Genomic DNA, 27,004 nt, shown 5'->3' on the forward strand with positions numbered 1-27,004 from the left:
AGGGTTAGAACTCCTCGGGCAACGCACCTAAGCAACAAAAGGGCTCACCTTCAAGGGGCTGTGATATCAGGAGTGGCTTGAAATTGGAAGCAGTGGTGGTCACTGACGCATATGAGGCCAGCTGTGCGCCCAGGACAGTTAGGTCACCAAAGAATGTACCCTGATGGATCAGGATCCCAGTTGGAAGTGCACAGAAGTGCGAAAACTCTTCAACTCATCAACACACCCCAGATTGGCCGAGGTACAAAAGTGCACTGACTGTGGGTATTAACGCAATCAGAGAAGCAAAACGAAACAGCACCGGAGCGACCAGACTGCACAAAGCTATAGCAAAAGACAAGGCGGGGTGTCTATTTTCAGAAGGAAGATGGGTAGGAAGGTGGAACATTTATCCAGAATGAAGAGGACAGGAAAGAACAAACGGCACTGGTCAAACGAAAACAATAAAGACAGGAGACTACAACTTTGAGACCGTTGAAAATTTCTCCTATCTAGGGTCGAAAATCACAGCCGACAACAGCGATGACAATGAAATCCACGCGCGGTTGTTGGCTGCCAACAGGGCCTATTTCAGCTTACAAAATTGTTTCGCTGGAAATGTCTATGATCTTGTCAGTCCTTATGCAGAGAGACCTGGGTTCTTACCAAAAAAATTGGTAACTCTTAGGTACGTTCGTGGATAAAATCCGGCTCAACAGGTTGCGAGGGACGGGTCAGTTAATCTGGATGATCCGGCCCAGAAAGTCTGTAAGGGCATTATTTACGGTAGAAAAAGACGACGAGGCAGACCCTGTCTAAGAAGGAGTGATAACGTAGGTCAGGACGTCAGACAACTTTTAGAGATATCGAGTTAGTGGACTTCGGTGCGAAACAGAGGTGTCTGAAATTCTTTACTAAGGCAGGCCTAGAACGGCTACCGGTTCTTGCGTCGTTGGTGATAATGATGATGATGAGAATCATCTTCATTTCGAGCTCATTTCCTCGGGTCATACTACACGGCGGAAGGCGACAACATTTTTTCCTGGCACTCCAACAAGGAACGGAAAGGGAAAAAAGGAGAATTGGAAACGAGCAAAAGATGTATGATAGGAGGGTGGAGCAAGTTGGGCAGTAGATGCCGTTTTCCCAGCATTACTCCAGAGAGGCATAGAAATCATCTTAGGGCCTCTTCTAAAGGTGGTAAAAGGCAGCAAAGCCTTGGTATATACGTGTATATCAAGGGGATGGAGGCGGGTAAAAGTGGTCCCTATTTTGAAAGGGGCTAAAAAGGCTCTCTTTCATCCCACGTCTTTTTGACCAATTTGCCTGACATCGTTTGTGCTCCAAATGGTGGAAAAGGGCAGCTGTATTAGCTGACATATGTATTATGGGATGCCATAAAAACAAAAGAAATGGTACTATATGCGTTTTTGGATATCACAATATCATTCGATAACACATTGCACACAGAGATAGAAGATGCCCTGATCAGAAAGGAAATGGGAAACTTCCTCCCCCCAGGTAGAATATCAATTGTCATGAATAATAATCAAGGTTATCCACAGGGCGGGGTACTATGGGCGCTCATGTGGGATATGGTAGTAGATGAACTAGTCAAGACGAACTACCAAATACTGAAGTACAGGCCTAGAGCTACGCTGACGATATTGTTTTAATCTGTAGGCGGAAGGCGAGGCTGCTTATCAATCCACCCAAAACTACCATAGTACCATTCACCAGGAAGCACCAGCTTGATTACTTCAGAGCCATTAAGTTACATGACATGAAGGTGAAACGAGAAAAAGGTATCAAATATTTGGGAAATACACTAGACTAAAAATTGGCAATGGGTAAGCACACTAGCATATTAAAGACGGAAATATATGCCATAGACAGTTGTGCCTCTTTCAACCTTCCAAGAAACTGTATGGAGAAGAATGTTGCCATGTTTTGGGAAGCATGCGGAGCAGAGTATAACATCCCCACCAGAGGCGAAGTTACGGGCGCTTTGTCTATTATCATTATTGGTCTCGTGAACACTGTGTCCTCTTATTGTTTCTCGTTCATTTTAACTTACTTTGAAATATGGTTACATTGCGAATAATTTTTCCATTGACTTCGCTTCGCTAATTAAGATAAGAGATAAGATAGATTTCCCCCGGAAAGCAAGATGTTTTTCAACTTTTGCAATATTTAACCAAACCCTCAAGGCGTCAGTTCGATGACATCCTCAGAATATCCTCATACATAAATAAATGCCCCCATATGCAAAAAGGAAAATAATTCAATACAATCGGAATAAGGTCATCCACTCCAGCATAGATTTTTCCAATTTAAAATTTCAAAATGAAATTTCGCGTAAAAAGCATTGAACATTTTCAGAACAGTTTTCAAACTGCATTTCAATTCTATCACGATCGTCAATTTGATTATATGGGGGAATGAGTGCCATGGATATGGCGTGGATATGGCAGACGAAGATTACGATGGCGAAGACGAAATATTCTGAGCCATCGTCTAGCCCAAAAGCAACAAGGAAATGGAAACCATGTACGAGTGAATTCGCATTCCAACCGTAAAACCTCTCGAGGATATCTTAAGCAATTTCCAATTTCAATCGTTCAAAGCAGGCAGGCTGCTGATGCAGACTTGAAGACCGCGAGCATGAGAAGTACATTTTCTTCTTCATCCTCGTCGAGCTCATACAATATTTTCAGCAGGATTTGAAAACACTATGGAGCGGTGAATGGGGTTGAAGTGGAAGGGTCGAATGCAAATCGATACAATAAACTTTGTATTGCTATGAAGAAGGTCAGGTTCTGGCTATCGCTCCTATAAAAGACAAAGTACTTCATTGTGGGGCTGTTTCATAAGTGCATTCTAGACCGTAGTTTAGATGTTTGCAGGACGTAGGTTCTCACACCTAACTTCTAGTATTGCCCTGAAAAGCGGGGGTAACCTCATAGTACTACGTAACTCTGTAAATTACATTAGATAGCTAACAGGATTTCAGATCATTTGTCGTGGTACTTTCTCCTTTGAGGCTATAATTCTGAAAGACAACAAATGTCACGCTACATATAAAAATCGTATTAATATTTTAGATTAGGGACGAAAAAACCCAAGAATCAACCATAAATTCTGTCCTAGAAAATCTGCCAAGCTATAGCCTAGCCTCCCCTACAGAACAAGTCGAATGATCCAAAAGTGAATGCTGAGCCACTATCCAATCTTCAATTGAATTTAATAAAGGTATAAAAAAATATTCATTCCCATATAACAAAAAGGAGAATTTTCCACCACAACACTATTAACCCGAGCTATCATCTATCGAGGAAAAAAATGCTCCCATCTGAGCCACTGCGGAAAATTGTTTTGCTCCATTTTGACGCCGTATTTCCTCCTCCGATACTTGCTTTTGCTTCTTCAGCGCCCCAAGATATTGCTTATAATTCAATTTAACGGAAAACAGAAAGAACATTTTTTTCGACACTTTTATAACACACCAAGGTGAATTTGCTCGTCCTGTGAGAAGAAAACAGAACCGTAGTCCTGTTGTTGTCGTCGCTATCGTCGTTCAACATATGAAACAAGCAGAGCATGGAATACGGAAAAATATGAATTCCTCAAGGAGCAACGGGCCACATAAATAAGCGTTAGATAAGAGAGCGGTGGCATCAATATACAATAGACGAAATGCATTTGAGAAAATACTGTTGTCCTGCCGGTTTCCAAAGAAAAATCACAGGTCCCAGATGATAGAGAGGAAGCAAAGGAGTTAGCTTACGTACCTGTTCGTTTTTCCGCTTCATTAATCGCAATATCTTCCAGGATGATGGGTTCAGATCTGCCTTTCTGATTTACGCTGTATGCTATCAGGTGGAGAGTAGGTGGCGAATCCATATAGCTGTCGGATGGTGTCAATTCTAGAAAGGTAAAAGAGGGAAACTTCTGAGTTAATTTTTATAAAGAAATACTTATATACATGTTATATCTATCACACGTGGCATGTGAAATAAAACCTTTTGCTGTACAGCGTGAAAATGATTTTATCGGAAGAAATTTGTAAAAAGTTTTAGAAAAGAGAGTATCTGTGTAGAAGGGATCATAAAAGTTCGTCAAATTAACTTGAAGCGAGCCAAAGTGTAATCCTACTGAAAGTAAGGCTAACAAAGTTGCAGCATGATCGGTTTAACAAAATCTGTCGCATTAGGAAGGGGCCCGGGGTCCAGATGGCTTAGTGATTAGACAGTAGGCGGTCGCATTAGGAAGGGGTCCGGGGTACAGATGGCTTAGTGTTTAGACAGTACGCGGTCGCACAGAAACTAGCGGTTCAAATCTCACTGGGGACAGTGGGATTTGTATCGTGACTGGATATCGGATACCGTTCGGTTTAGCTATAAATGAGTATCTGAGTTTCATCAGGATAATAATCACGGGAGAGTGCAATGCTGGCCACATTGTTTCCTTTTTTGGGAGTAAGGGTTTACGCATAGAGGGTTGGACACCCGCAACCGTACGCTGTCGGACTACTAACTAAACTATATTCCTGTCATCAGAGAACTAGTCTGGAACCATTTGACACTTCGGGCTAGTCCTTCCGCTCTCCCGGCTTCGAGAGCCAGAGTCAGGAAATTCCTTCCACCAACGAGAGGAAAGAGGAAGAAGAGAGTTGTTAGTTCAGGGAATCACTTGATATCCACTCCGTCCGCCGATCTAGGTCAATCTTCTTCGCAAAAATAAGAACCCGAACATAATGCGCAATATGACTCCATCTACCAGCGCCCCGTCTCTATGGCGATCTTGTTTGGAGAGAGCTCCCTTGTATATCCTTACGAAAGTCGTCCTACCTTTCACAAAAGAAAAAGGTGTGTTCGGCGTCATCCGCTACTCCATTGCATAATACACAATCAGGAGATTGTGCCTTTCCAATCTTGTGCAGGTAAGACTGAAAACTTCAATGCCCACTTAGAAGTTGGGTAAGGAAATAATCATTTTCACCACGCCACCAGCCGCGCAGTACATCTGGCTCTTGGCTCATTTTGCCATTTATGGAGTGACCACTCAGTTATTATGCGTTGACTGTTTTTACTGACAACCATATCCTCCAAATCTTCGCCCTTGCAGCTGTAGATAGCTTTACGTTCCTTAGCAAGAAGGGCAACGGGAATCAATCCCGCGATAACTATCACGGCCGGTTCTGAGATAGTGCGACAAGAAAATGCCACAAGCGACGCTCCCCCGTTTCTACACTTAAGCAAAGCCCTCACGATGCCTAGCCCACTTTGCGCCCGTTCGACAGTGCTTCCGGCAACAAGTGTTGCAACGTCGCCTGCATAACCGACCAGTTTCAGCTCTTCTGACATATCCAGCTTTTGCAGACAGTCAGAGGTCTGGCTCTAAAATGGATCCCTATGAACGTAATCTAAATCCCTATGGACGTAATCTAAATACTTCCCCCTCTTATAGAGCAGGGAGCGGTCTCTCAGATAATCCCTCAGTACCTACAAGAAATAGCCCGACACGTGGAATGAGTTTTCAAATGTGCCTAACGTAACTGTCCATCTTACGGAATTGAGGACATCAAGCGTTACGCATTGTTCTCCGACCCGATGAACCGCATCCACGACCTTCATAACAGCATCCACCATGCATCCTCCTGCTCTGGACACAAATTGCCTTGGGGATTAGTGCGGATCGCTTGTGCGTGGCTATTTTTGATGAACTTTCGACAACTTTCCCGGCCGTGTCAAGCATACACAGCGATCGGTATGCAGACGGCAGCTCAAGGTCTTTCCTTTTCCCTTTTCTATGCTGATTAGCGCGAGTCTTGTCTTTTCCTTCTTTTTCCAACAACAAAACATGCTCTCCATTAGACACGCGTTGAACCCCCAAAACAATAAAACTGGCCATTGGCGGAACACCAGTTTGCAAATTTCCGCCGGGATACCATCAGGATCTGGCGCCTTCTTGTTTTCCATGGTAAGAATTGCTTTTTCGAGCAGGCTGCTTGGCGCGTTCTGCGCTTTTGACATCAATCCGAAAGAAGATGAAAAATAACTTCCGCGGATGCTGGGTTACCACAGAGTCCCAATTTACCGGGTGGGAAGTTTATAGCCAATCCTCGTTTACCTCGCTGAGTGATTGCTTTTATTTATCGCATTGCGGAGTTCCCTTTTTGCTGATTTATATTCTGCTTTCATATTTCATGCCTCCTCGCGGGCATGTAAATGTTATGCCAAACGGCGGAGCTTACGACACTCTCTCCGTAATTCGGGAATTTCTGCTGTCCACCAGCCCATAGAAAGCTTGTCACGGCTGGGCCTCCTCCGGGGCAGGGAAGCCTCATACACTATCGTTATCAGGTTTATCACTTGTTTTACAACAGTGATAACTGCAACGCTACCACCCCTGAAGCACCCTCCAGCACAACTCTTAATGTTCCAAGAGCTTCGAAGAATTTCCCGATGTTCACCCTCGTGAAGTTCCACCCGCAAGCAGAGCGCCGGGTTGGTGAACGCCGACAAGTAACATTAACCACTTCGAACGTTATATACTGGTGATCTCTTGTTGAGAAATTTTGTAAAACTTCCCATCCGTCCACCGACGGAGTAAGAGATTCCGATACAAAATCTATGTTAGGGATGCTTTCTTTGCAGTCTGAGCGATACCATGACCGTCAGGTTGTGGATAAAATTCGGCTCAATAGGTTACGGTGGGCGGGTCACTTAATCCGTATGGATGAGGATGATCCAGCCCGGAAAGTCTATAAGGGCAATATCTATGGTAGAAAAAGAAGACGAGGCGACCCTGCCTAAGATGGAGCGATGGCGTAGGCCAGGACGCCAGACAGCTTTTGGGGATATCGAATTGGTAGACCTCGCCGCAAAACCGGGATGTCTGGAGTTCCTTATTAAGGCAGGCCTAGACCGGTTGTTGCACCGTTGTTGATGATAACTACTTAGCCAAAAATCCAACTTGCTGCTATATAGCTTCATATATATGGCATTACCGCGGAGAGTACAATTTTATTATTTGATTTTCTGACTTTTTATAAAAAATCCGTTGAGCGGAAAGATTCTGTTTCCAGCTAAATGAACGAAAGTGAGAAAAGCAATTGGCAGAGATACAATTCGCATATGGTTTGCACGAAAAAGATATTTGAAGATTCAGGATGACACTTTTCATTAATACATCGATTGGCATGACTGGTTGGCAACAAAAGGTAATCCGGGAGCATTGTCGCTGGGTTGATTTTGGTACCCACGCAAAATTACTCTCAAACATTGCCTGTGCATGTGTAAGCGGTGAAGGCTGGTCCTGGATGCGACGTTTTAAAAATGGCCTTTATTCGCTTCTTTATCGGGCTTTGATCCAATTGTTCCCATTAGCGAAAGAATGGCAGTAACCACAGGACTTGAATGTCTACTCTTTGCTGTATCGATTCTTGTCAAAGGGATCCATTAAATTGTTAATTAGATTAAGCACGTGCTTTAATGCTGTAAGGAAAAATGCTTCATTTGACGAAAATTCAATTCAATTTTGTAAAAGACTTTGACGTGAGCTTTGGCTTTTATGTGCATGAAAAAAATATGAGTAAGGAAATGGTAGTTTCTGATACTTATATCCATGGAAAAAATAAACAGCCCAAATAGCGTGAATAATATTAGCACGAACGTCAGAACAATTTCACGTACCAGGAGATACATACGTACAGTCGTAAGACATTATTTTTTATGTGTGAAAGTTATGCGGAACCTGAACCAGTCCAATCCATTCCTCGTCTATTTTCTTTATTAATAAATTTCTGGTGTTAACAGAGAGAAAGCATTACACAAAGCGAACATATTCAAAACTTCTGCTTTTATTTTAGACTATTATTTTACAGCAGGAATAGATTTACAGTATCATTAAGATACTTCCGGCAAAGATCAACATTTCTACTTTTTCTTGGGAAATTTACTTGCGGTTTTTCCACTGGGTGGTTATCCCTTCTTTTCAGATGGTCTGAAATGGACGGTCTCACAGGCGAGAAAGTACCTCCCGGCGGCAACGACTTTTCTCAACGGTGGATCAATTAGATAAGAGAGAAACCAATATTAGTAAAATAGTAGGGCGGGGTGGAAGTGAATGACTTTGAAGATATTTTTGCTTCCATACCAATTGGAAAACTGGTCCCATAATACCTATTTCCAAACAATCTGGACCCATTTAAGCCTGATAGCTACAGACATATCTCTATGCGACCTATTAAAACCCTCATTGATGAGGACTGTGACCTTAGCAAAATTTTTCCCGAGTTCCAATTCATCAAACAAAGGAGTTAGTATCTCCTGTTCATACTTTAGTGAAGGTCGGGGTTCCACAGAATCTTTTCGTGGATACTGTTATTTATTCTCCTCCATGTTTCAATAAGCCTATGCTCCAGTTTCATTATCATAAGACTTAAGGTTCTGCAAATCATAAACTCACAGCACCGAGACAAGCACAAGGTAAACACAGACCCATGACGACTAGAATTCGAAACCAGCGCTGCGAGATCAAGAGACGAACGCTCTATCCCCTCAACCATCACGCCATCTAGCACTCGCGATAGCATGCAGCTTTTACCCTCAAAGGAGGTATTCTTTGTTCTGTATCTGAGGGTGTAAGTTCCTTCCTAGCTTAGCCTAAACAGCTTATCAGATCACACTTTTATTTTTGGTTTAATTTTTCGGTCCGATAGGTCTACGTCCTAAATAAACAGACTCCCGCCCAAAGAGTGCTAAAGCTTTCGCCTCTGGTTCAACTTTTAACAAAAATGAAAATCGCTTCAACCATATTTCTGAACAAATCTTATACGATTGTTGCAAAACGTTGCAAATGCTATTTGAGCTTGCCATACCCTCAACTTCCTGACCAAGTATCAGTCGCCTTTCATTCCCTTTATTTTCATGGTCATGAAGATTGAGATAATTGAAAAAAATCTCCATCGGAATAATCTATTCCCCCAGATCATCTGGTGGTTTCAATACAGCTATTTTGACTAGAAAGAGAATCAGAACCCTACCTCCCATATCGATCTCTATATTATAGAGTTAAACCTAGCGGTTAAATAGCTTGGTTTCATGCTCAACTCGAAGCTGAGCTTGTTCGAGCAAATCAAAGCAGCAGCGGACAGGGCTTCAGCTGGAAACTCGGCCGTGAGTCAGTTAATGGCGAATGCTGGGGGGCCTCTAACTGCTAGAGGGTGTCTTCTTATGGGAGCAACGCAGTCCGTCCTGCTCTATGGATTGCGTGGCTAACTGACAATTTAGATCCGTGGCTGAACCGAATACATCGTGAGAGTAATTACTTCCTTGCAGCGGCACGTCGGAGGTGCAAACCATGCACGTCGCTGGGAAGTCGCCTAAACCGCCGCATTAAACGGCCGTGAAATCAGCTGATGGCCTGACAACAGGCTGGAGGGAAAAGGTCAAGCAGCACTCCCTGAACTAGTCTGCCGGGGTGGCAACAAAATATTCATTGGCGCAACAATCCAATTGAATCGGGGCCTTGAAGTGTATTAGAGCACTTCATTCAAGACCGTAACGGTATACTACAGGAATACATTACCCTATAGGAAGCAATGTGGTCAGCATTGCACTCGCCCGAGATTATTACCCTGATTTTGGCTCAGGTACTCATTTACAGATGAGTCGACTGGTATCCGGCGTCAAATCACGATACAAATTCCACTACCACCAGTGAGATTTGAACCTCGACCTTCCGTACGATGGCCTTGTGCTCTAACCGCTCACCTGTCCAGACACTCAGGTGGATAGGCTACTCCAAAAACGGTATTTAACAGTTTGGTGATATATTCATTTTAATTTTTCAGAGTCCCAATATTTTTCAAGGAAGTGGCAGGTGTTTATGGACGATATAGCAAGGCTCCGCGAGCCTTCACCCACATAAAGAGCAGACAATATTCGTTTCAATTTATTGGGGAAAACTGTTTCCTAAATCCTTACCGAACTTCTAAGTGGGCAGCGAGATTTTTAGTCCTACCAGCATAAAATTGAGAAGGCATGATCTCCTGATTGTGTTTTTTGCAATGGAGTGCCGAATGGCGTTGAGCATACCTTTTTCTTTTGCGAAAGGTGAGACGGCTTTCGTCAGCAGCTCTTTCCAAATGATATAGTTAGAGGGATGCTTAGGAGCGCTGGCAAATAGCGTCGTGTTGTGCGTTATGCTCGGGCTTTTCTTATTGCGAAGAAGATTGAGCTCAACCGGCGGAAGGACCGGATGCCAATCGGCCCCTGAACTAACAACTCTTCTCTTCTCCCTCCCGTTACGAAAGAGTTTCCGGACTTGAAAACTCTCGAAGCCGGGACAGCGGGATAGCTAGACCGGAGTAAAGTGTCAAACGGTTCCAGGGTACTTCTCTAATGAAAGGGAGGTGTTTAGTTGGTAGTCCGATGGCGTACTTTTGCAGAAATCCGACACTCTGTGAGCAAACGCCCTACTCTGAAAAAAAGTCCAACTTCTGGAACCTTCCCATCGTTTGTACCTATTCTAGGTTCCAATTTCTAGCCTCCTTTACCAGGCAAAACATCTTCATACCACTTGGTCCTCCTTTCCCGTGCTAACAAAATTTAAACAAATTATGAAGCATTGGAGATTTTCCCTCACCTTCTCTTCTAAAATGACTGGTGATTCTTTTTGTACATACCTCATATAATCAGTCAGCTTACCCTTTAAATTATACCATAGGATAATTAGACATTTATAATGAGTCGATGACACGATGGCGGGGTATTCCTAGTAATTGGCGTCGACTTTGCCAACAATTGTTCACTGTTCTTCACTGCTCTACCTCACGTAGTTTATGAGAGACTCAGACGATGGACATTCTGGAATAAGTTTATTGCATGGGTAAATCCGCAATGATTTAAGCGCCCTTTTTTAATGGGTGACCTATCCGCTTTATTTTCAAGGTCATGAAGATTGAGACTGTTGAAAAGAATCTTCTTTGGAGTCATCTATTCCCCCATATCATCTTGTGGTTTCAATACCAAATCCGTCTGTTTGATTTGAAAAGAAGAGTAGTCTTATATGAACACTTGCAATCACGCCTAATCCCAACCGCTCATCAGTTGCTAGCGCAGTTCGCTGCGAAACTAAACGCTGACTTAGTGCTAATCAGGGAGCAACACCAGAACAAGGACCCGGCTTCATGGCATTCGCCTTATCATTACTGGTGCCATCTGGGTTGGGGACGGCGTTCGCCTTCGTGTTCTTGCCCAAAGCCGAGGGCTTTGTCTGGATTCAGTCTTTAATGATAACATTTTTTAGCGTTTACCTGACGCCGGTTGAGACGATGCTGGACTTTCGGCATTGGTTGGATGCTCGGCAAGACGCCGTTTTGAGCACGGGGGGTGGCGAATCCTGGTTGGCAGTGATTTTAATGCTAGGACCCTTGAATGGTGCATGCCGCAGCTAGACTCCAGAGGAAAAGCGATCCTGGAAATGGCGGCGAGAACTTTAATACCGAAGGCCCTCACTTTCCTTTCCTCCTCAGAGATCATGAAGTTATTAATGACTTACTAGAAATTCCTATACGTTACCGATAGAACATTTCTAGCCATGGGATTGTCTATGAGCAAACTGTAGGAGGAGGGAGCAGATCTTTTGAGTCTTATCAGCTCCTTAGAGATCAATAGCGCATTTCTGAACTTATATGGGTTTCGCCCGCCAGAGCATGGGCCCCATTATGCGGTGAAGACTTAGTTAAACCTAATCAGCTGTTCAACTGAGACGTCACAATCGTAGCTATTCTGTTGTCCACGGATTTGGCATCAAGAGCGTAGGGGCAGCAGCATAATCAAGCACTGGTCTCACAATGTTCCTAAAAAATTTTACGGCTGTTTTGCCTTTATAATTGTATTTGGGATCTTTCAAGAATAAGGATTTCGTAATTGTCCTGTCCAGAAATGTTATCTCCGGTACCTGTTTTAAAGGAAGCGCAGGGTATATGTCAGATTGCAGGTTTTTTCTCTCATAGTTTCGGCAAGGAGGAGAATAATCACTTTTTCATCACTCTGATGAAAACAGAGATCGTTTTCACGACTCTGCCCTTTCTCTTGGCTCCAGGTAATTTCAGCAACAGGTCATATAAGCACGTGGTGGACCCTTTTCATACGCATAGAAATGCCCCGCAAGCACGTTCTTTGCTTCTAGGAAGAAGGAGAGTCTTTCCTTCACCATACAGTTAAGAATTTTGGCGAAGTGTTTATTAGGGAGATAGGTCTGATCAATGTGGTTTTTGGGTATTAGAATAATCTTGACTATCCTCCTCCCTCCAAGCCCATTAAGCGCGCTCAGAAAGTGTAATTTGATTTCTTCAGTCAGCCAGTTTACATAAGAGTAAAATATCTTATCATTCTCTGGAACGGACTACCTCTTGTGCTTAGCAAGAACTTTGTTGAGATTATCCATGTTGAATCCGCATGGCAATAAGTGGCATAAGGTGTTGTATCTAGGCAACAGTTACCTTCTATTTCTGTGAGAAATTTTTGTTTTTTGTTGTTATCCTGTGATGTAAGTTGTTTGAATTTCTTCCATCATTTAGTTGCAGGTTTGATCTTGAGGAAATTCTCGTAATTTGGAGTTTGTATGAAAGCTCCCATGGCCTCCATTTTTTCCTTTAGATGGAATCCTTTTCTTATTACACCAGGCCTTGGGCTCCGTGCTTCTCCCTAAGTTTGAAGACATCTTTACGCTTGACATCCAGACTCTGTATCAAGGTAGGTTTGTGATTGCTGTGCGAGTAGGATGTGCCAGGTGTGTCCCAGTTCTAGGACGTCGCTACTGCATTTGTTGGTGATATATCTAGTACTAAAGACATACTTCGGCGTACGTTATTGGCGAGAATGTGATCTCCCCATTATTCAGTAATCTGAAGTTGCTATTCACAAGGATGTTACTTTTCGCCAGTTAACCGAGTCTCCAAAGGCAACAGCTCTGGCATTGAAGTCTCCGTTGGTACGTAGCACGGCACAGTTGTTATGCTTTTTAGCTTGTACTAGAAATCTTGCATAAAACGGGCTCCTAGGAAATGAGGGAGTGTCTCGCGGTAGCAGTTATCAACAATCCGACATCATATTCGGGCCTACTGCAATGAGGCCTTCCAGAGTATAAAATTACAGTGCCTCAGAAGGTAGAGGAGTACTCTTCATCCCACAATGTCAACTCGTTTACACCCAGAATGTTTAACCTATCGCTGGAAATTCTGCTTAAGTTTTGTGAAATGAACATTCTGGGAATCCTCGATACCATTGTCAAGGGGCGTGTGCGCATTCCAAAAATGAATCAAAAGCCATTATCTGAAGAGTTTCAACATTTTGAAAACTGCTGGCTCAGAAATTTCTGTCCCTTGAAGTCGGGTTTTTACGGCAAACAGGGAATACTTTCATTGTATTGTTAAGGCCCAACTCAGTGGGCACAGTGTTGTTGAGAAAAAGTTCGGTAAACTTTCACAATGAAGTCTTAACTTTAATAAAATCTAAGGACATGTATTTTCGGGTTTAACAGGGACAGTCAAAAGCAAATACTTGAAGATTGTATAAATATTGGGACCCCTATGTATATGAAATGAGTATTTCGGACTCTGTATTCATTTCCAACAGTAAATAAAGTTATCGTTCAATTAAACATTAAGGTTATATCCATCAAATCCAACAAGGATAAACCATTGAACCTCAGTGCGTGGACTATATATAGTATCATTTGAAGTTACAAATGAGATGGAGAAACTTAGCTACACAAATATCATTCCTAATCTAGGATGCACCAAACTGTCTTCAACAAACAACCACCCATCACAACCTGTCCTGTTTTCCATTATCCAAGAGAAATGCAACTCTTCACAGGAATTAAACCAGCCAATCAAACAACTCAATCAAATCATCCCCTTCACTTACAGCCTCCTCTCATAATGCACTTTACGAATCCTTTTGTAAACACAAAATATTACCTGTTAAGTCGATCCGAAAGAGCGGAATATCCGGGTAAGTGCTGGTCATGTTCAATCGCAGTTTCTTCGAGCGTGAATCGTACGCTTCAAGGACGAAATACTGCGGCAAACCACCATCATAACCTGCCACACATTCAAGTTCTATCGCCGAATATACAATATTCTCGTAGTTTTCCACGACTTGATTACTCCCACCGCCGGCCCCGTTGCTGGTCGTTTCCATTTTCAGATATGCATAGTTTGGCACAATGGCATCCACTGGGCTGGTCGCCACAAGCGGGGTCCATGCAGACGATTCTCCGGATCCTGAAGACGAGCTGTGTAATGACGACATGGAACTATTCGATACATTTGTCGCTGTGGTATTGGGAAATCCGACACCGCCATTACTCCTGTATAGCCGGACCATAGGTTCGGCTATTGTAACGGGTTTCGTTGATTTGAACTTATCTAATTTATCATCGTCATTATCTATGGCGTTCCGTCGTAATTTATCTCTTTTTATGCTCGCGGAGGTAGCGTAGATGTTCGCATGTCGCTTCGACATTCGTTCGATTACGCTCCTAGCGGCATATGATGAATTGGATTTGGAATGCTTGAGGTCGTCCTGGTCCTTCGTCGTGTTGGCCGCAACCAGGCTGACCACTTCATTCGTATGGACGTCAGGTGCCGCTGGCCTACTATTTTCGAAAATCATATTAGTTTTCGTATTATTGCTCGACCCTAGTGCCTTTCTTCTGTTTGCAGTGCTGGGTTTTTGTGCTCGACCTTGCGAAGAGGAGCCGCTCTTTACAGCATCACGTTTTCTTTTTGTCCTCGTTTTGATGTTCAAATAGGCCGAAGCCTCACGTATGTACTCAGAGTGGACGTAGCTGCCGTGGTTCCCGTTCGTTGATTCTTTGTTATACGACGACAAGGACGACGACGATGACGGGGACACCAGGCCATTAGAGTGCATTGTGGCTGCATTGGATGAGTTCAAGGATGCTGCCGATGTAACGACGTAGGGGCGCAGGGTACAATTTCGCAATGATGCTGGCTTAGCTGCAGGAGAAGAAGGAAAAAAGGGATTGTTTAAAGGAAAACTAAAGCATGCTGGCAAATGGTTTAAATGGAACACAAATCAAAAGAAACACGAATGGAATGGAATGTGCTCACCTGCCGGAACCACTTGAAATAAACACGGCTCTGTTTGCTTTCCGATCGAGTTCTTCCCCCAGCATGCCAAGGTTCCATAATCACGCTCGCTTTTCGGGGTGTAGACGAGCTCACTGACTGTTTCAACTGCATGAAATAAAGTAAATTAAATTTCTCTGTTTCTAGCGTATCTGAGAAGCGGTGAAAGTCTTTAAGTGAACAACGTGAGGATGAACCCTGGACGAGAAAGTGTCGTTTCGAGTCTTGGCTAGAGTGTTTCCTATGAGGGACCAAATGCCTTCAATTTTCCTGAAACGGGTAATATGAACGACTCACACGTAGTCACTGTAGGAAGCCTTGGGAACTCTACCCGAAGCACGACTCTCGAAGCAGTCGAGCAATTTTCATCACTCTGTCGGCATAGAGTGCTCATGAGTAACCAGGCATTCGAAAGGGGATGCTTGCCCGATTTCGGGCTTGCTGTCCTAATTTGCATGAATTTCAATTGAGACGAGTAATTGAAGGTCGTTAAATACTGTAACACTGTGTGGTGAATCCGCGTCCAACATCCATTTTCGCACGTTGTACAGGACCTGGTCAGCTTTCAGTTCACTGCCCGTATAAATGCATCCCAATACGTACCGTAACTTTCAATGTGGGTCTCGTTAGATTCAATTACAGTCCGATGAGTGCCGCCAGACGTCTCTTGCACGGTGGTATAGTGCCCAGACGGAACTTCAAAATGTTCACCACTGCTTGAAAATGTCCACTCAAATTCAATTTCCTGTGGGTCGGAATTCACTCGACACGGTATCGATATGGACTCCTCCAAGGATGCTCCAACAACAACTACCGTCGATGTTGTACATACCGGCGCATCTGTAAATAATCACAACAAGAAATTTACATTTTATTATGAGGTAGTTTATAATAAAAAAATTATATTGCGATGGGTGTTAAATGGGGCGGAATATATTGATCCTTTCCGTGGAAAAGGGATTCGAGTCTGGCGAATCAGCATCTTTTATTCATGGAACATAAATTAGAATTGTGTTGCTATAGCAGGAGAGCCCTCAATCACTTTTAATAGACACTATCAAAACAGAGCACTTGGCAAGCATTGAAACTTGTACTTATTTTGTAATTTGAAAGTTTCAAGTTATTGGAAAGAGCTCCATTTATCAGCGCTCGTTTTTCATGGAAGCTATACAGCGGAATCCAGGCTGAAAGTAGGTGGAAATCATTGAATAAATTACTCTGCAATGAATAAATCATAGAATTAAGGACAATTATGGAAACGTGATGTAAAAGTTTAGAAGGAAGTGAATGCGATGCCATTGGTCTGGTCTCGTCTAAATAAACCGTAAAATTAGGTCCTAAACACCAACTACAAGTACCAAAGACTGAACTCCAGTTCAAGGAAGTGAATATCCTTTCAAATCAAAATACTATAATACTTAAATTGTTTCCACTTTGAAGTACTCAGAAGAGTTCCTCCCTTATCATATAAGGAGAAATTTCGAATAAGATATTCGGAAAGCCAACAGCTCAGTGCGAACTTGAAAAAGTTCTAACACGAGGCATGTAGGGTTGAACGCAACCTTGGAAGTTAAGAAACGGTATAGAAAAAATTAAAGATGCCTCAAAATCTGCTCTGAAAGAAAGTGTAGAGAGAAAGCGGCTCGCCCTAATATGGCGAAAACCAAGGTTAGCCTGAATCTCCATTACATTGTTGGTTTCGTTATTTTTATTATAAGTAAATATCGATCAATATAATTCGTAGTTATGTCATGCATCTGCGAACCGATGCTTCTAGGGCAGAGGTGAGGCAGCGTCGTTACGCTATCAAAAATTGCTTTTCGATGTCACGGTCATCACATTTGCGTGCGCTCGACATGCAAGTTGTTCGCTCCGCCACAACACTCCACTCCCAGTTGAAAATAAAGGAGGTCCTAGCCAGGAACCACTCTCATGGCTCCTTCAACTGGCCTGCGGCAAGTCACGGTTACGTTTTCTTCCTGGGAGAAAAGCATTAGTCCAGCCAAGGAGACCCTCTTTGCCGTGCCCCCGACTTTAAGGCTATAATGATGTGGGCCTCACTTGAGCACTTGGAAGCGGCCCTAGTAAGGTGGTTGCAGCGAGTACAGGGTCGCTGGGGAGTCTCAGGTTCTCCTCGAACACCAGTTCCTCGGAACTTGCAGCAAATTCTTCGCGATTAGCTTTCCGGGGTCAAGTCGAATGAATGGCGGGACCTGCGACAAAGAAGGGTTGTCTTAGGCCACTATAGCGGCCTTCAGCGTAGTGTGCCTTTTGAGCATCCCATAGGACTGTCCAGCTGCGTTTGAAGCCGAGGAGCCTACCCAACTCCAAGAAAAGGGAGGACTCAAACTGCAAACCCCTACTGGATGATTATACTGTAATTGCCGGCACACCAAAGTGAGGAATCCATTCTCAATAGAGCGCTTCAGCACAAGATTGCGTAGTAATAGCTTTGAGAGGTATCTCCTCAGGCCACGGTGTGAACCTATCGGTGATTGTGAGGCAATACCTGAAACCGTACGAGTCTTGCAAATGGAGGTGGATTGTGTGGAAACGTTTGATGGACCGAGGGAACACGCCTACCCCAGGCGTAAAATGTTTCCTTTTGGAAATTATCGGAATATATAGCCTTGGTCCCTTGTCTGAGGTCTCACAATATATACTAGACGTTCAGCCGAAGAAAGGAAACTTCCTAAATGTATATTTGGAGTTTGTTTTAAGGCTCTGAAGAACTGTGTGGTGACTTATTGTCCATGAACACTGTGCCTGCCTTCACGGGAATAACGTAAGTATTTAATTGCAAGGTACGCGGCTAATAACTCACGATCAGAAGTGCCGCAGTTCCGTTGAGCGGGATTCAGCTGTTTGATAAAGAAACTCACCAGTTGCCACATGTGATTCACCTTTCGGTGAATAACACCATTTACGGCAATGTCTGAAACATTGAAGAATACAACTTGGGGTGCATCTTGCTGAAGATATGCCAGTCATTAGCTGCTGCTCGATGGTTTCAAATGGGCTTCGATCTAGATAAGCAGGCGTTAAGGATCGACTAACAGTGGGTGGCCTTGCGCAAGCAGCGACAGCAGAAGTTTAACATGCCCAAGAAGCTTCTCAGATCCTTAATAATTTTTGGAGGTGGGAAACTCGAAATCGCTTGCATTTTGACTAGGTACTAGGGGTAATCAGGTGCCGAGAAATTTCGCCTGCGATTGTAGAAATTAGCATTTCTCAACGTCAGTTACCACATCGGCCTGAAGGAGACGTTGAGAAATGCACTCGAGGCACTTTAAATTCCCGGACTCAGAGGAAGACGTTCAAATTCTTCCTGCGCAACTACGAGCTTTTGCGGTGGTAATGGACCCACCTTAGACAAGAGTGGGCTGCCAGTAGTATTGATGTGGTGCTAAACACCATGCTTAACGAGCTCCGAGAGACTACATTTGGTAGTGACGTTGCGGTATTTTCGAAGAAGTGCGCGAATACGTGCGTCGGTAACATCTTCAAAAACGATGGAAAGAGTAATAGGTGAGTAGGATGAGATTTTTCCTGATGACCTAAGGGAAGTTGTGGCGTTACTGACGGACCTGTTATATATATCCACTAGCAATCCGTAGTAGCACAGGAAATCCGACAAGTTTGATTTTTTTGGTGAGAAATTACAGGGGCTGGTACATTTGTTAGTTTTTTCAGCGAACCTATGATGGTACCAGCATGCCCCGGTACTTGCTGAAGGTCCCCGCCCATTTCGAGAAGCGGATCTAGACCTTGATCTAATTTTACTCCCCGAACGCAAAGCATCGACGGCCTGTGTCAACCCAGAGACAATGGCTATTAATGCTGCCACCATGGGTCGCAGGCGGACCTATGAATTTTGCCTGCGATAAAGGCTAACGTATCCAGAGACCCCGAATCCGCTCTCCGGGAGCCTCTGCAGCTACAAAGACTGTAGCAGCTCGGTGCCGACTTTGTCACCACTCAACTGCTTCACACCGGTTGGCTTGGCGTACGGTCATCTAGCGTTAACTCTGCCAGCAAGTGGTGAAGTTCAGCCGTCTCACTTACTGACAGGCGCCTTATGAGCTGTTCTTTTAGTCGATTATAAGAACAGTCCTCCAGGATGACTGGGACAAGCGCAGAAACTAGCAGAAAGAACGGAGGAGAAGGAAAACGGTCCTGCGCCGCCTCTTCGGTACGCTTCCATGAATTACACTATCTAAATTTCGATGACAATTGCTCTATCTTGAAGGGACGATAAGCATATTGCGGTGGCGGTCGAACTTGACACACTACTGCTCCTTCACTTCTTGAGCGGAGATCACTTGCCCCTTGGCTGGCCGGAAAGTCGTTTACCTACCTGATGTTAGAATGTTGCTTGGAATAAACGTACCGAGAGACGCTATTCGAGATATTGAAGTGATACTGGAATTAAATATATTGATAACATTTCGCGATAGGAATTGCATATCCAAATCACTTTGTGTTCCGGAGTCGTTAACTTTCCTTATACCTAATGCCCTTTGAATGACTTCTTGCGTAGAATGCACACGAATTTCGGGGTCACCAATTTGTAGGTAAAATTATAACAATTTACAGATTATATTTATTATTTAATAATAATAATAATCGTTGACGCAACAATCCATATTGGATCAGCGCCTTGAAGTGTGTTAGAGCACTTCATTCAAGACCTTAACGGTACAGTACAGTGTACTGTAGGAGGCAATGTGGTCAGCATTGCGCTCGATATTTATTATTTATTTATTTTAAATATTGGATTAATTATTAGAGCATAAATTTGAGGGAGAAGAGTCATTCTCCTACTTGCGTTCGTCTGCCTCCGAAAAACAATTTTCGCTGTCAAAAATTATTGTTTGATGTTATGGTCGCCACAATTAATACATGCACACAAGCTGCTGGTTTCGTCATGCAAACTTCGATGCTACTAGAAGGACTGAAAATACTAGTAAATCGGTTGATAAGGGAAACATACATCACCAGGTAGCCACTTCACTGAAACTGTAGGCAAATCCACGGAGGCAGCACTCCCTGGGCTCAGGGCAAAAACTGAGAAGACGATGTTCCATAAAGTATACGTCATAGGCGCATTCATGGACATTGAATATGCCCTCAATTATGCCCGATTCCCGACAATTTGTGACGCGTTAAGACAGCATGGAATTGATCCGCTCTTAATCAGTTGGATTCTCCACATGCTAGAGTGGAGAAAGATCCACATATTGATCGGATAGAAGTCTATTGAGGCAGTAAGTCTTAGGGGTTGCCCAACGGGCTCCTGGGTATAGACATCTTGTTATGGCTTCCGAAGGACATAAAGGTCTTCGAACAAGCAATACTGGATAATCTGGCCATAGTAATTATCGCCAAGTTTGCAAGCACAATACGCTAGGTGAGGAAGCAAGGGCAAGTCTAGCTGGTACAAACGGTCAAATATTTAGGTATGCATCTTGATTCCAAGCTAACATTGAAGCGCCATATCCAGGAACAATCTTATAAATCCTGCACATTGCCCAGGAGTACAATAGGTAAGACCTGCGGACTTTCACCAAAACGGGTTGATTAGATGTATGCATCCATAATAAACCCCATTTTGAGGTTTGCGTGGTAGCCGAGGCTGAACTTTGCTAATAGCAGGAAGCCGCTGATGCAGATTCGGAAGCCCAGTTGCCTACGTATTACTGGAGCAATGAGTACTACACTCACCGCGGTACTCGAAGCTATCCTAAATCTACCCCTCATTCATTTAGAGGTGAAGCAGAAATCGCTAATGACGCATACAGGCCCAATACCATTGGCACATTGAAAGGCGCCCAATCATACGGTCATTCATTTACCTGGAAATATATGGCATCCATATTTGCCTTTGAGAGGACATACTCTATCGTAATTACCAAAAGAGAAGAATAGCCACCAAGTGGTCACGAGTACACGACGGATCACAGGCTTAATAATCTTCACTGACCGGTCAGGCGTGGAAGATAGATCGGGCTCACATCCGATCATTTTTGTTATACCTTAAGAAGTGCCACATGAAAACCCCTTTAAGGGGACACGGTACCTTAAACTACCACATGGTAGGAGTGGAGTGGTGGTATCGGCTATATGTATCCAAAGTTAGAAGGAGGAAGAGACGGCCCACAACTTCGTATGCAGCTGCCTAGTCTCCTCAGACCTCAGACCAAAACACCTTGATAAGGATTCCTTCAATGAAGAGTCTGTGCATTCTCTGTCTCTGCATAGTTCTTACATTCGGAAAAGCCTACAAAAGCTGTAGGCAACTCAATGGCGAGAGGCCATTGAATAGGCGATCTCTGGAGACAGTACAATGTGCCTAACAAAGGCCTGAGTGCTTGGGGCTGCGAGTTCCCCTCACTAAACTAAACTATACTTTAACTCTTTTCAACTCCACCGCGAGAAATATTTTTGAGTACCACTGCATGATTTGGTCACCCCGTCGTAACTGTGAATGTCTTAATGTCTTGCCCTTGAAATGGTGCAACATAAATTCACCTATTCTGTCTTCTTTTTTTAAAAAAACTTCTTTCTTTCTTTCTTCTTTCTTTAAACCACTCCACCAACCTCCACTTTCCGAATTTCCCCTTTCAGTGTTTTTTTGCGCATTTTTAAAATCTTTCTCTTGCCTGATAAGGACATCAACTGCTTGCCCTGAGTCTTATAATACACGCAAAACAAACATTTTTCAAATGTACTTCCTGGAGTTCAGAATCTATTTCCATTCCCCGATTCCAAGACATTGTCGAGCTTATTGTGCACATTAGCTTGGTCCCTTAAACTTCTATTCTTTCAGTAGTTTTAAGCATGGGTTAGGTATTTTTATTTTCTCATTCGCTTTGCAAGTTCGTCCCGTCCTAACTCCACAGTAACGCAAATTAACCTATTTTTAATTATTTATTTCAAATTATCATTTTGCCTTTCTTTCCAAATTTTTAATAGAAACTCACAAACTTTAAAATCTCTCAACACCGTAAACCATATTTAAAAATCCAAACATTCTCCACTTTCTAAACCAGAAATGATCATTGAACCCTTCTATAATTGTTAACATCATTTTTCTGAGTGCTTGCCTACGTCAGCGTGCAATTAGATTGGTTTTGATCAGCGGATCGATGCAGTCAATGGAGATACGTTAGGCCGAAAATATTCGGTCATTGTATGCTAAGAAGAGTAAGGTTTTTTCTTTTCTTTGAGCGATAATTCGTGAAAACCCTGAAACTATGTACAGTCAAGCCATAAAAAAAAAATACTTGGACGTTCAGTTATTCGCCATTCCATTTATTTCATTTTGCAGGCATTTGATAAATTTGGAATTGAGGGTCCTAGTCGAGTTGCTGTCTGGCTTTCCCGATGTCGCCTAAATAAGGAATGCCCATAATCAGAAAGTTTCTGGACAGATTCTGGCAAGTGACAAAACGGAGTAAGAAATAAAAGTCTCATGAAAGTAGCACGAGTTCACATAATTATTGGAGAAGTTGAATTTAGGGGTGTGACAGCCTTCGTGAAGAATTTGGAACTTTTTAGCATATAACTCCAGTGGTACATTTCAAAGGTCATACCACTAACAGACGGTTATAATTATAATATGATATATAATGAATTCCCGTAGCTTAAACCTACTTGAATTCGTACTACTGAAAATGCCTTTTATATTTTCATTTACAATGGCTGAAAAATGTCGATGTATGGTAAAGACTCCAAATCCTACACCTAATCAATCGATGTGAGGCAGGAGAGATACAATTCGTGGTTGATATTCCCGCACGATCGTGTCACTCGAGCTAAGAGTTCCACACACGATAATATTTCAGGTTATGGTACGGTCCCAACGCACCTAATGAATGCCAAAATTTTGTTAATGATGTTACAGGGACTGGACGACTTTCCCCCTTTTTCCCAATGTGGCTAGTACAAAGACGTGCAGTTGCATCTGGAAAGGACACTTCAGTTGACCTGGTTAACCTGAATTCCGGCCATCCCTTATTTCTATCAGTCATTACACTCTTAACTACAGTACTCCAGACACCAAATGTAATATCTTTTGATAGAATCTCTGTTACTTAACAAACGGGAAACGAATCCATCAAAAAATTTCAGCAAACCGACCCATTTGACCGGATCTGCCAATCTTTTGAGTAAATAGAAAATACTAAATTTCCACAGAGCAAGAGTGGCAAAAGTGGGAAATGACCTTGTCAATAATAAATTCTGAGAATGAGTTAATTTTCCAAATATTTACATTCGTTTCCATAATATATGTGCATATCTAAGCTGTGCCAATGCCAGCTTAAATGGGGATGAACGGCAGCGCCGAGAATTAAAGCGAAAAATTTCGTGTCTGCGTTTGAGATAATTTATTCAAATAGTGCTGGAGATCATATCGAGGTTACGTACGTCTGCATCCTTTATGTTATATGCGACTATACTTTCATACAGAATCAGAAACAATCTCGTCAGGGGCAGGAGCGCGGCTGTTGAATTGTTGACTTGAAATCCATTAGAGCTAACAACTCGCAACTATTAATTTCGGCACTTAGTTCTTGTTGGTCATTACGGGGGCATCGGATCGAATATAGAATATTAATTTACAAATATAGCTCTTGGAAATTATGACGATATCGTCTAGACTCGATAATGTCAGTAGAAGGTTGCAAGACGGCCTTATCCTGTACATAGGACACAATTGAGAATCATGACTTGATGAGCCTAATTCCATTGCAACTTTCTGAAGCTTTTTTTCGAAGAGCAGAAGACAAAGTTTGTTGTAAAATATGATCCCATTCAGAAAATGGTCGATAAAATTCCTACCCTTCCTACGTAGACGTAGGTGAAAATATTCCGTGGCAATGGGGTACGAAAAATGAGAAGAGAAATCTATGCATGCGTTCTATTCTGTCAGAGTCTCACTAGATAGACGCCAACAAGTATAGGCGTAGGATTTGAGCTCAGCTGTAGGAATGCAGACTTGGGTATAGAAATAAAGGACCAGCTGGAGTGAAATCTTCCACACACGTTGTAATCTCAAACAGGTGCACCACTTAAAGTCTTTGCACTCTTTGTATGAATGTTATTCCGTCAACTGGAAATTCAATAGAATGACTAAGAAAATCTTCAATTGTATTCTTGTCACTTACGTTGACTTCTTTAATCTCTGGCGTGGAATGATATCTACCTGGGATCACAATCACTGAGAACGAGTCAAAGGGTCATCATTCTGAAGCGAAGTCAAGGATGACATTGACTTATAGTTTTAAATCTGTCAAGTATTAGAAGTCACACTACTAAACTAATGATGTGATTATAGTGTTTTGGGGAGCAGGTTAAATGCTATTGATAAGTTGGTTTTCCAGGAGAAATCAACGTTCCCACCTTGCTCTGTTCAGAGTGACTTTCAGGATTATGTGGTGAGTTGTTAATGGAGTTCCTTTTGATTGACTGGTGATTTGCAGGAATGACTTCAGAGAACTCATTATTGGCTTGAACTCTAGTAGTGGTCATTTTGTAATTTTTAAAGTTGGCAACTAAATCAGTTGAAACTTCTATTCGCAATAGCAATTTAAACCACTTTCCATCAAAGTGATATTGTTGGATTATCCACATTGGAAATAATTCACATCCAATAAAAACAAAAGTAGAGGTAAATAATGCACACAGCAAACAAACAAGGAGTATATATCCTATTGCATACGGACATGTGCCTCAAATTCTAATCAATTTCCTAAGCAAAAACTTTTCAACTTATAAATCTCACCATTTCAGTGAAAGACATGTATGAATTGATGAAAGATAGGAAAATTTTCGTGCACTACAAACTTATTTTTCTGATGACTAGATGGATAGGTTGGCCGGGGTCTAGGACCTTGGTGTAGAGCTATCCAAAAATAACTAAAAACGGGAAAATGAGGTAGCCAGGCTCGGGAATATAGGAGGTCCCTTTGGACACTTCAATATAGCTTCAATATTTGTAGACGGATCTTCACACTCAATTTCGCCAACCTTTTTGGGATAGCTCTCCCTTCCGCACATGATACTCTCAATTTCAGGGTCGTGGGTTTGTTGGACATTACTGTTTGCCTAATCAGTGGTACTACCAACATTCTTTGTACGACTCGCCTTATCTTGAAACCGCAGAATATCGACAGGTCCTACGTAATCAACGTCACTGCTACCAGAAAAGTTGCTGAGTGAGTTGCTACCTAATAAAACCAAACTCAGCCATGTTGTTCACATAGCATGCTGGTCCTAAGCATAGGTCAAGGAGGAGTGAGAAAAGGGGTAAATATAGTACAGTTGGAGTTATTCTACTATGCCTTCTACCTGAATTCTCTTGGCGACAGGTCCCGTGACGGGCCGACCAAGAAAATGCATTCTATGCCGTTATAAACAAAATGACCTCGTTGAGTCTTAAGCCTCGGAAGGCTAGACTGTTTACCTAATTTGACGCGGCAGAACGTACCCCGACCCTGATTTAATGAGAAGAAAGAAAGAATGATTTGACTCACGCGATTACCAACCATTACCAATGCGGAAAAATCATAGTGCCAAGTTAAAAACACTATCCACAAAACGTAACCCTCGGGGTCACCAAGCCAAGTAAGCTTTAGTTGTTAAGGTTGGAATGACCATGCTCAAATGAAAGTCGGTGAAAAGGAACGCTTTCATAACAAACTTCTTGACCACAATAAAACGCTGGTTATTTGTCAAATTTGCAAGAAAAAGCCGACACCAATGCACACAGAATATCAAACACTTCTGTTCCGTTAACGACCAAAATGGTACTCTGTTTACCGAATGACAAGCCGCAATGGATAGAGGGCGACAATATTTCGAGCAGATTTCCACACAAGAAGAATTTGTTCATCATCTACTTCCACAAGCATTGCTGATTGAAGCAATTCCACCTGTTAGCACCACTGAATTCGACAAATGAAGTTGAAGAAGGCAATTGGACCTAACGATATCGCATGTGTGCCCTGGAAAGCGAAGAGCTGAGACCCAACATTGTGGCTCAGTGGTTTTATTCAAGAAGGCAGAAGAGATTTTATTTATCAATATATCTATCCGAATTAGGCACCACCCTGTATATTATAGTGGCCATCCAGTAAATCATGTGCTTGGAGTAGATTTCTTAGTCAGCCAAAAAATAAAACCTGATGTTTGAAGACATAAGTGAATGGCTATGTCCTCTAGGTCTCTGAGGCAAATTTAGAAATATAAGCCTCATAAACGTTCACGCCTCTACCGAGGAGAATGTAGAGTCGGAGAAGGATACCTTCTACGAGGCAATAGAATGAACCTTCGTAGCCTATCCCAAGTATTATTTCAAAATCATACTTGGGGATTCTAACAGCGAAGTAGGGACAGAGCCGGTATTCAAGCGATACGTTAATCCCCATAGCTTACATAAGGATACCGATGATAACGGACTGCGGATTATTAAATTAGCAGTGTCACACAAAATGGTTGTTGAAAGTTTGCGCGGAAAACGGTCCACAAACATACGCGGGCCTTGACCACGTGTTGACCGAAAGCCGCCACCTCCCAGCCTTCGATGAATGTCGGAACATATAAGGGGGCCACTATGGACTCACATCACTATCCCGTTGGCATGGTGCTCCGGGCTTGAATAAAAACAACACCTAGAATCCACTCTGATAATCAGGTGAAAGTTAACACTGAAGCCATCAACAGCACAGTCCTCCGTAACACCCATAAGGACGAAATGAATGCCGCAATTACCGCAGTCAACAGAGATCTTGGAGATGAAACATCAACAAATGATCACCATAATTACCTGAAGAAAACACATTCGCAACC

General features: G+C 42.8%; 1 protein-coding gene across 1 annotated transcript in view; it reads right to left on the reverse strand.

The window, feature by feature from the left end:
• Positions 1-27,004, reverse strand: part of LOC119656877 — a 528,228-nt gene that overhangs the window by 59,613 nt on the left and 441,611 nt on the right. Inside the window, exons 12-15 of the mRNA XM_038063542.1 lie at positions 15,755-15,991; positions 15,134-15,259; positions 13,976-15,019; positions 3,771-3,905 (exon numbers count right to left, since the gene is read on the reverse strand). Of these exons, the coding sequence (XP_037919470.1) occupies positions 3,771-3,905; positions 13,976-15,019; positions 15,134-15,259; positions 15,755-15,991 (1,542 nt within the window). The remainder of the gene's footprint in view (positions 1-3,770; positions 3,906-13,975; positions 15,020-15,133; positions 15,260-15,754; positions 15,992-27,004) is intronic.

The sequence above is a fragment of the Hermetia illucens genome, chromosome 5, assembly GCF_905115235.1.
Source record: "Hermetia illucens chromosome 5, iHerIll2.2.curated.20191125, whole genome shotgun sequence".
Classification (NCBI taxonomy): Eukaryota; Metazoa; Arthropoda; class Insecta; order Diptera; family Stratiomyidae; genus Hermetia; species Hermetia illucens.